At 44.8% G+C, this 11119-nt stretch overlaps 1 protein-coding gene across 1 annotated transcript in view; it reads right to left on the reverse strand.

Moving 5' to 3' along the window:
* LOC140620502 (scavenger receptor cysteine-rich domain-containing protein DMBT1-like) overlaps window positions 1-8530 on the reverse strand; it is a 31198-nt gene extending 22668 nt beyond the window's left edge. The window contains exons 1-2 of the mRNA XM_072804708.1: window positions 8143-8530; window positions 3119-3433 (exon numbers count right to left, since the gene is read on the reverse strand). Coding sequence (XP_072660809.1) covers window positions 3119-3433; window positions 8143-8530 — 703 coding nt within the window. The remainder of the gene's footprint in view (window positions 1-3118; window positions 3434-8142) is intronic.
* Between the last annotated feature and the right edge of the window lie 2589 nt (window positions 8531-11119).

The raw sequence follows: 11119 nt of genomic DNA on the forward strand, positions 1-11119 counted from the left end.
CTTGCAGGCTGTGATGACTGCTGCTTTCATGCTCTAGCAGCAGAGGTGAAATGCAGCAGTGACCATCTGTGCCACAAAGCCTAGAAGATTTACTATCTGACCATTACAGAAAGTTTGTTGATTCCCGAATCAGAGAATAAAAAAATTAGGTCTTAGAAAAGTGCCTGGATATCCTTAACAATCAATAAAAAAAAATAGCTTTTGTTTTCATTCCAAGTACATGACCTCATTTTAACCTAAATGGAGCTCTGTGAAGTGTTTTTATCCCATTTTCTAAAAAAAGAAAGAGACTGAGTGGCTTGCCCAAGGTCATATACTAAGTAAGGATCAGAGATGGAACTTAAACCTCCTGTTGCCAAACCCATTGTCCTTCCCTCATCTCAAGGCCTACCTGGGCCGGTACACGGGCCTATCTTGAACATGTTTCCACTGGGTCTAATAGTTTCAGAACTCACAAGTTTCCTAGTATACTGATAAACTGATAGTTTATGTGCAAATTATGCAATAGGTTGCTCCCTGCAAATTTGATTCAGCTATCCCAACAAAAAATCTTCTGGTTTTAAACCAAAAGGAAAATTTGCATTAAGAAAGGACAAATAATGTTTGTCCTTCTCTGATTGACTTACTTCACTCAGCATAATACATTATATGTTCTCATTCATTTGAGGAATATAAATAATAGTGAAAGGGAATATAAGGGAGAAGAAATGTGTGGGAAATATCAGAAAGGGAGACAGAACATAAAGACTCCTAACTCTGGGAAACGAACTAGGGGTGGTGGAAGGGGAGGGGAGCGGGGGTGGGGGTGAATGGGTGGTGAGCACTGAGGGGTGCAATTGGTGGGATGAGCACTGGGTGTTATTCTGTATGTTGGTAAATTGAACACTAATAAAAAAAATAAATTTATTATAAAAAAAAAAGGACAAATATGGGCAGCCCGGGTGGCTCAGCAGTTTAGCGCCGCCTTCAGCCCAGGGCGTGATCCTGGAGACCCGGGATTGAGTCCTACATCAGGCTCCCTGCATTAAGCCTGCTTCTCCCTCTGCCTGTGTCTCTGCTTCTCTCTCTGTCTCTCTCATGAATAAAAAATTTTTAAAAATCTTAAAAAAAAAAGAAAGGACAAATACTGCAAATTCAGCTTGAAAATACTTCCTACCTTGGGGTGTTGGCAATGATTCCTCTGTGTTCTCTGTAGGGAGAAGGATTGAGAAGTCAGTGGCTGTGAGCATGTAAAAGTATTCATTCCCTCTGTCAGCCATTCAAGACACACAATGGGAAAGAACATATGCTGAACAGTGTGTAAGCTACACAAATAATTTGCCAAGGTATTTCTTTAACATTTCTTTTAACAGCAATTCCATTGGATGAAAAGATCAATACCAGAGAATAACTTAAAACCGTTATGACTGAAATGAAAAAGAAGCTAACTCTTGTGGAAGGAAGAAAGTGGTCCAACCACATTTTCAACTTAATGGTAGAATCATCTTACTAACCCAGGAATGTGCAAATGGCAAATAATGATTCTCACAATATGGCAATCTGAACCTTTCCACCATGATTCCCTTTTTTCCTTTATGATCTACCTATTACCTGCACAGGTAGCACATAGAATGAAAAATGTCATGTCAGCAAAACAAAAGTATCCATTTATGCAATTCAGGCTTGAAATACTCAGTCTCTGTTAACATATGGGAAGAGAAAGACCGAAGTTAGAAAAGGGAAGTTGTTTCTAGAGATAATTCAATTCAAAATGAATTTTAAAACGAAAGAATGTGATTCTCAGGTATAAAAATGTCGATTCTTCCTGCCTTAGTTCCGATGACTTTAGTTAACCATCGAAGGTATAAATGTTTGTTAATACAGTGTGTCTAAGAACACGTGGTCACCCAGCTATGGCTGTGGTGTTTCTGCCCTGCAGAGTCTATATATAAACACACCCAAATAAGTGGCAAACACTTGTCACACACACGAGGCAGGTGGGACCTAGTGGCTTTACAAAATAGACTGCTTTGATGGAATTCTAAACCAAAAGTCCAACTAAACAACCAGAATAAAACAAAGGCGAATCAAAGATAAAAAAAAAAAAAAGAAGAGAAACTAACAATAAATGAAAACAAACCAAAACACCCCCCCCTTCCCCAGTATTTTTGCTATTCGAATTGACTTAACTTACTACCTTTGTAATATGGACACAGTCTTTCTAGTTGAATAAAATTGGAATTTTTCGCAAGTGACCAAGTTCACTACTCTAGACCCACTACATTATTTCCTTTATTTCCCACTGGTATACACATTTATATCTTTAGCATTGGTGGTTCATGAATACTAGTCACATATTTGGTGAAAATTCATCTGTATGTCTAGACCAGTGGTTCTCAATCAGAAGCAATCCCCCACCCTCCAAGGGACATTTGACCATGTCCAAAGACATTTGTGGTGGTCATAGCTGGTGGTGAGGGGGCGTGGGGAGGGAGTGTCATTGAGCAGATTCAGGTGACAGATAATGCTAAATAGCTTATATGCATGGGACAGCCCCTACCACAAAGAATAATGTGTTCCACAAACGTCAATAGTGCTGAGGTTGAGAAACCCTGGTCTAGAATGATCATGGTAATAACTAATTAGTTGAAGGCTTGTGATTAGCAATACATGGTCTAGACTCACCATCGGTAAGACAAAACTCAGTGCTATTCGAATTTATAAACTCCTGATTTCTTCACCTTCATTAGACTGCAAACTTTCAGTGGGGAAAAAACTTTACTTTTTAGTGTACCCACAGTGTCTAATGCTAATAGATTGCATTCAGGGAGTGATTAATATCACTGTTGACTTATGTTGTCTTTTACCAGTCATTTTGAAATCTAGTGCTTGAAAGGGAACCACTAAGATCTTCCATTATTTTTCTCTATTAAAAAAATTCATTTCAACCTCTTGTGGCTAGAAAATTCCTGAGTTCAAGGTGAAGCTCTCAAATTGCCAAAACCTCTTTACTTTTGGCTCATACGTGTGGTCAGAGACGGTTTATGAGGGCACAGATGCAAGCATCGCTGAGGATATTGGTAGAGATGCCATCTGCTCAATGAGACGTGCACCCCTTGGAGGGAGGGGTGACCATTACCTAAGCAGATGACACTGGCGTCTTCTCCAGGACCACAGTTATGTAAGGACCAGTCAGTATGAGGACACAGTCCTAAGAAACTCTCTCTTTCTGTGCAGTCGACATCATCCAGCAGAAACTTGCCCTCCCCTTCCCCAAATTGGGCCTCGACAGGGGCAGTGAGGGCACGCCCACAGTTCAGCTGCCGGCACACCACATCAGCTTTGTTCATGTCCCAGTGGTCATCGCAAACCCTGCCCCACTGGCCGTGGTAGAAAACTTCCACACGTCCAGAACATCTGCCTGACCCATTCACTAGTTGCAATTGTGGCCAGTCTTCCAAAGATACAAAGAATATTACATGTTAGGAGAAGGAACACTTTGTGCATTAACCCATTTGTTTAACCATTCAACACATATTTCTGGAGCATGCACTGGGTCATGGCAGACAGCACTGCCGGTGGTATGGTTCCTAGAGCAGACTTGGCTTTGCTGCCCCCAGAGTTGAGTCCAATTTGCAGAGACTGGAGGAAGTAATTGTATTAATGCAAAATTATGTTTAGATTTACAACTATGCTAAAGGCTAGGAAGCAAAGAAGGAGATGTTTGTAATATCTTGAGAGCGTATCGGGGGTGGGGGGTTCAGGATATCTTTTCTAAGGAGTGATTACAGACTCGAGTCTTGGACAAAAAGTAGGAAGGAGCTAAGTAGACAAAGAAGGATAGGAGGAAGCAGAGGCTTCCCCAGTTCGTTAAAAAACAGCAGAAGTTTATGAATGAGGTAAATGCCTGGAGATGAAATCAAATGTGTAAGAGAGGCCATCTGCTTAATGGTTTGGACCCACCAAAGCACATGAAGAGATAGAAAATCATGACTCACCACCAGGGAATGGTGTTAGGATCTCAGCATCTAAGAGCAGAGAGAAAGAAATGAGGTGATTGCCATCCCAAAGAATCCACCCAAGTTTACTGGAGAGCATCGCATGTACGTAGTGGGCTCACAGGGCAGACACTAAGTGAAGGGCATGCCTTAGGGACTGGATTCGTGGCAAGTGAGAATGGATAACGTATTTGGGCAGTTCAGAGTCACTCATACATTGCTCTTTTAAACTGGATCCTTCATGGGAACATGCCTTCTGCTGCAAAGGCAGAAGGGTCAGGTGCTTGTAGAAGTGTATTCCTCTGGCCCATAAAGAGACTCCTAAGGAAGAAAGGTGTGTAGGGCCCAAGCTAACCAGAAACGGTGAACTTTTCTCCATTCATTTCTGAATTTGCTAGAAGTCTAAAGTCAGGATTTTCTTTAGTACAATTATGTCTTCGAATGATAATTGATTAGATTATATTTATATCCTTACTCCATAATTTTCTGACATACACTTAGGCAATGAGAACAAAAACAGTTTGGGGAGAAAATGTTTCCTCCATACCATACTTAAAGCAGAGAAGCTGCATTTTTTCCCTTTCCTTTGTTGAGTTCTCTTGATTAAATTCATTATTTGTCTTTTGTACTCCCCCACTGCCATGATGGGTTATGTTATAAAATCAGAGGATTGGGGGCATTTGGAGAGGTTTCCTTAAAGATGTACTGCAGTGTGATTCTTACCAAAAGCTCCTGAAGTTTCATGTTCATATTCTATGAGAAAGAAAAGAAAGTTGAATGTATCTGGAATCTATCAAAGAAGAGAAGCATTCTAGAATGCCGGGCACTTGCTGGAAGGATCAGCTGTTGTCCCACTGCTACGACCGCAGGGAAAAAGTTCAGCCTGGAATTTGTGCTCTCTGTGGTTATCCCAAAAAGGAGGCTTGGAAAGAAAGATCTTTTAACTATTTGCAATATTTGTTGAAAGGCAAATATCTTGGTCTAAACTCTAAGCTCAGGAATAGCCCAAATACATTCAACCAGGGTTGGTTTGTTTAAGTGCCCTTCCCTGAGACTGGGGCTGGGAACACCTGCAGGCTAGACAGGTACATCTTCCTGAGTGTTGGTTACCCTAAGTAACCCACATTACCTTATATTTTAGAGTATTTTAAACACTTGTGTGCATATTGTGATAAATATGATTCTATTATAACTTGGAAATAAAATTCTTTGTGGGTGTTGAAGATAAATGGTTTCCAAAGAGAGTCTGAACTCAGGGCAGGCAACCTTGGGCTGTGCTGTTTGGGGTATTTGTTTGAAGAACATGGGAGCTGATTAACACATGGACGTTCATTCTCTTGTCATGTGGTCAATCACTCATTTCCCAGTTGACACTGAGTTTTGATGATGTTGGTGGGTCTGGAGGCTCTGGTTCAAATAAATCGGGGCAGTTCAGCTCAAGGGGTACTGTGCATCTGGGGATGTGTCTGGGCCTGGGGCACATGAGTGGGTGGGGAGCCTAAAATATGAGGGAAGGGTGTGGCTGCTTGTGGAACAGCAAGACAACTTTGAACTTTTGCAAATGTTGCCTAGATTCAAGGTGGCTTTCCAGCATGTGGACGTATTTGGGGGAGGGGGGGTGGACAGCACCAGAAGTGGAGTCCTGAGGCCTGGATATTAGCCGTATGATTTTGCTCGAGGTACTTGGCCTTGATTTAACCTGTCACCAAACCTCAGTTTACGTATTTATGACAAAAGGATCATAAAACAAGCCGCTTGAATTGTGTAGTGATGGAATGCGGTAACCGATGGAAGATACTTAGAAAACTGGAAATTGCTCCATGACCCAATGGGATTTACACTTTGAGGCAGTGCCTCAGGCAAACCACCAAGTGATTCAGTATACTCAGATTTGGAATATGTAACATGCTAAGATTATAATAAAGATTCAACAAATCTGTCAAAATATCATATTTGAAAGAAATTAGATTTTCTTTCCCCCAAAATGATAGTAAACTTAATGAACTTTAATCAGTAGATAAGACAATCAGAGGAAATTATTGGAAAAAACCTAGACTGAGGTTGACACTTGAAAAAGGAGCTATAGACACCTTTGCCTTCATTAGTAAAATGATGATTAATCAAGTAACCCTCCATTAATTATTAATTCATACATATTTACTAAAATGAACAAAATCAACCACACATGCTTGATTCCAAAGCAGGGTTCTTAAATTCGGCACTATAGATACGTGGGCTGGAAAATTCTTTGTGGTGAAGGCCTGTCCTGTGTGTAGTAGGAGGTTTAGTAGTGTCCCTGACTTCTAAGATGCCAGTAGCATCTAGTTGTGACAATCAAAAATGTCTCCAGATGTGACAAATGTCCCCTGGGGGACAAAATCATCCCCAGTTGAGAACAACTGCCTAAAATTATACTAAAAATAAAGTATACTTTAAATTTCCCTGGAGTCAGATTCTTATAATAATGTGCTAACTGGACTATTCTCAGCCCATCCTCCCCTTGGGTGCTGTCCCCAAGGACCTGCTGCCTAAGGGACTAGCAGAGTCCTCCTTCCAACTTCCTAGGCCACCAGGAGTGCCCAGATCGGGCAAAGATGACCTCTGCCCAATCCTGTCTCCTGAGGACCCATGGGAAGCTCACAAAGTGGGCTCCAGGGGTTCAGGGAGTCAGAGGTACTGGGGCCACCTTTCCCCCACAAGCCACTGTGAGGCCTCGGGAATGATGGTTTAATGGATCAGAACTCTCCTCCACACCTTTAACCAGCTTTCGAGACAGAGCTGCCTGCAGTGGGAAAGGTCCAGCAGGGCAGGGTCCGCCACCATCACCAAGAGAGGTGAGTCTGCTGCTTTGTGACAGAAGCGGGCATGTGGAGTAGTCTGGAAGTCAATCCCGTGGGACAGCGACATGGTGTTCGCTGCTGAATTTTAAAGGCTTCTGCAATAATATTTTCTTTTTTTTATTTTTATTTATTTATAATAGTCACACAGAGAGAGAGAGAGGCAGAGACATAGGCAGAGGGAGAAGCAGGCTCCATGCACCTGGAGCCCTACGTGGGATTCAATTCCGGGTCTCCAGGATCGCGCCCTGGGCCAAAGGCAGGCGCCAAACCGCTCTGCCACCCAGGGATCCCCTGCAATAATATTTTCTGAATGAATGAGTGCTTGGCTCTTGGGCTAGCTGATAATGGCTTAGATCTTGCTTCCTGGCAAGTCAGATTTGAGAGGAATGATCTGGGGGTATTGGGAAGTGGTCTCCTCTGACTCTACTGTATTTGGTAGCTGAGGAACAAAGAGGAGGCCGCCTCTGGTTCCTGACTCCCTAACTTGCCCCGTCCTCCAGAGATGGTTTATTAGAGACATGGCTACTTGGTCTCTAGGAGGTAGATGTTCTCAGAAAGCAGAAATATCAGGCACAGCATCATTGGCTATGAAATGACACATTAAGGACCAGAATTGACAGGTGTCTTTCCTCACAGCAAGGAGAGCGGGAGGAAAGTCATTGTTTTGGTTGTTATTATTATTATTATTATTCCCATTGTGTTAAATAAAGGGGGAAATAATGTGCATAAAGCCACATTAAGAGGAAGTGGGGCTTGGGGGGGCACATCCATTAAGGATGCCAGATGCACCTGCTGTCACTCAGCACCGCCCCCCTCAGAGCTTTAATGCTCTGCTGTTGCTGTCTTGAAATTCTGAAATAAAATTTCTGAGAAAGGAGACCCACACTTTCACTTTGCACCAGGACCCGCAGTCATGTAGCCCATCCTGTGACTGGATGAAGCCTTTTCACTTCAAACCTAGACTTCTTTGCAACACGATGACCTTTGGCTTCCCAAATAGACTTTTTTTAAAAAAATTTTTATTTATTTATGATAGTCAAAGAGAGAGAGAGAGAGAGAGAGAGGCAGAGACACAGGCAGAGGAAGAAGCAGGCTCCATGCACCGGGAGCCTGACGTGGGATTCGATCCCAGGTCTCCAGGATCGCACCCCGGGCCAAAGGCAGGCGCTAAACCACTGCGCCACCCAGGGATCCCTGGCTTCCCAAATAGACACAAGAAGTTTGGTGTTAAATTTAGGGTGTCTGACTGTGTTCAGGGGAGATATTGAGGAAATAACTGGAAAAAATGGAAACTCAAGTCCTAGAGAAGAGAGAAAGGCATTTACCCGAGCAGATGACACCAGCATCTTCCCCATGCCCGCAGTTGTGGGTGAACCAGCCGGCGTGGGAGCACTGCCCCAGATAGAGCTCAGTCCCCGAACACTGCACATCGTCCAGAAGGATGGGGCCCGAGCCCTGGCCATAGTGGGCCTCTCCCGGGGTGGAGACAGCTGTCCTGCAGCCCAGCTGCCGGCACACCACGTGTGCTTCCTTCTCATCCCCAAAGTCGTCGCACACCGTGCACCACATGCCTTCAAAGTACACCTCGACATGGCCAGAGCACCTGCCAGAGCCTTCCACGAGCTGCACAGCGAGCCAGTCTTTGGGAGAAAGGCAGCCCCACCCCCCAACCCCACAAAGTGTTGGTGGAGTTACCACCTTCAGGGGCATCATCACCGTGACAGGAAGGGCTATTTATTGAGGGCCCCCTGTGCTCCAGGTGCCGGGTTAAGTCCTTTACAACAGGCATCTTTCCAAGACTTACAATTACCTTGTAGGGTATTGCTGTCCTCATTTTACCAGGGAGGAAACCAGGGACAGCTTTCTGGGGGGCCCACCGGGGAGGGGCAGAAGGGGAACCCTGGCTCATTCCATCTGCTCCCGGGGGTCCTCCGCACATCTCTGTGGGGCCCTCCTGTCATCCACGGGAGGGGAGTTTACATTGGCGGGACATCTGGCTTCACTTTGCTCTTTTCCAAAGCACTTCGTTCCGGATCCTCCCTTCTGCTCCGGCAAGAACACCTACATCTAAGATAGGATTGCTCCAGCTCTGGGCCCCGGGATAGCTCAGCTTAAGAAAAATCCCCTGGATTCTTGGATCATTTCCACTGTGTCATCGTCAGTGTCGAGTTGAGCTCGCCGGAGGAAAGCAAGTGTGCCAGAAACACACACACACACACACACACACACACACACACTGGGAGAACTCCCCAGGAACCCACGGCCCTCCCAGCGAGCACCCACACTTCAGCCCTCGGAGCATTTGCTGGGCGTTGCTCCCTGGCTCTCCCGATGCTGGGGCAGGAGGGGCCTCCTCGGCAGGGAGGTGCACCGCAGGCTCTGCCTCTGCTGCTGGTCTCATCACTCACTAGCTCATGCAATCTGGGTAGGACCCACCTCTCATTCCTCATCTGCGGGGACCGGGATAAGAGCACCCCCCTTGAGGGAGATCCATGAACCAAATGCATCTGAAGTGCTCTGCACCGAGGGAGCATCAAGGAGCTGGCGACTGTCATTTTCTCCCCTTCACCCACTGTCATTAGACAGCTGAGGAGGCCGAGGGGAAGGAACTCCCAGGGCTGCTCCCCCATTTGCTCCCTGTCCTCGAGGTTGCAGAGCAGCGCTTCTCAAATCCTATTCTCACACAGCCTGCATTGTTCAAATCTCTGGGGAGAGGCATGCTAAAGATCAGATTCCTGGAGGGTACCCCATGTCTGGGAGGGGACCTGGGATCTTGCACATTCCCCAAGCTCTTGGGGGTTGATTATAGTCAACTCCCAACATTTAAGAGCATCTGAAATAGGGACCTTTAAGTCAGTCTCTAATGTGTAAGAACCACAGAATTAAATAAAGACCCTGTCTTGTTAAACAGAAATAAAAACGGGATGTCTTTATTTCCAGTAACTGACTCATCCATCCCCAGGGGCTTTCACAGCTTCTCCACATCTCTGCAGCCCTGGAGGTGCCACCTGCCCTGGACCCCGCCTCCCCCAGGCCCTGGGGATGATCCGACTCTGACTCACCATCCAGCTGCTCTGCAGGTGAGCCTTGCATGGTGTCTCTTTTAGAATGTCCTTTCCACAGCCGTTCTGTGGGGCCTCTGACATCTCTCCTGGAGCAAACTGAGACAGACAGCCCTATTAGAATCCGGATGTTCAGCCCAAGGAAAGAGAAAATAGCCTCCCCAGTAGGGAGACCCCACAGGGCCCAGCATCAGACAGCAGCTTCACCAGCCCCGCTCCAAACCCACTGACTCACAGGCTCAGCAGAGGGAATCTGAGGATCTGAATGTTTCACAATCCAATTGATTCTATTGTGCTGCCGAATTTGAGAACCCATGTTCTGGAATCACCTTTCCTCAAGCTCTTGTCTTGGGGTATACTGGATTTTATAACTTCCTTTTAATCACATGAGGATTTGTACTGGTAATTCCAACTTTTTGTCAGCTGGTATATGTTATCAGACATCCTTAGCTGTCTGTAGCTAATCTTGAAACATTTTCTTTTTCTTTTCTTTTCTTTCTTTTCTTTTTTTCTTTTCTTTTCTTTTCTTTTCTTTTCTTTTCTAGATCTATTTATTGGAGAGTGAACAAACAAGAGAGTGAGCATGAGCAGGGGGGGAGGGGCACAGGCAGAGGACAAGCCAACTCACTGCTGAGCGGGGAGCCCAATGTGGGAAGCTTCATCCCAGGACCCTGAGATCATGACCTGAGCCCCAAGGCAGATGCTTAACCGACTGTGCCATCCAGGTGTCCCGAAACATTTTCTTTAATTAAGCTATAGTTTACACATAAATTCAAATACACATAAATGCCTTTTAGTTTTAAATTGATGTTTTCCAGTATCTCTCTCTCCCTTTTTTTTTTTTGCCTTTTACTTATTTTTCTATTTTTATTTTTCTTATTTCTTTGTCCTTTGCAAGCTAATTTAATTATTATTAGTCCATTATTTTATGTGTTTGGCTTTGTCTGAAAGATGAGATGTTTGGGTACTGCTCAGTATAAACCCCGCCGTCCATTATTTCCTGGCTCCCAAGTGTTTCCGGCTAGGCATGACAACTTTGACCTAAGCATTGTCTCTGAGCAAACAAATAAGTGATATCCTCCAGAGCACCCTGTTGGTAGATTTTGCACCGTGAACTCCTGTGCCCGTCAGCTCCCACCTTCTGTCAGCCGTTATGAAGTGATGCCATGCTCAGTGGACAAACCATTCAAGGGCATAAACTGTGAAGCTCGTTGAGTGGATTTACAATAGTCCATTTACC

Source organism: Canis lupus, chromosome 29, assembly GCF_048164855.1.
Source record: "Canis lupus baileyi chromosome 29, mCanLup2.hap1, whole genome shotgun sequence".
NCBI classification, from domain to species: domain Eukaryota; kingdom Metazoa; phylum Chordata; class Mammalia; order Carnivora; family Canidae; genus Canis; species Canis lupus.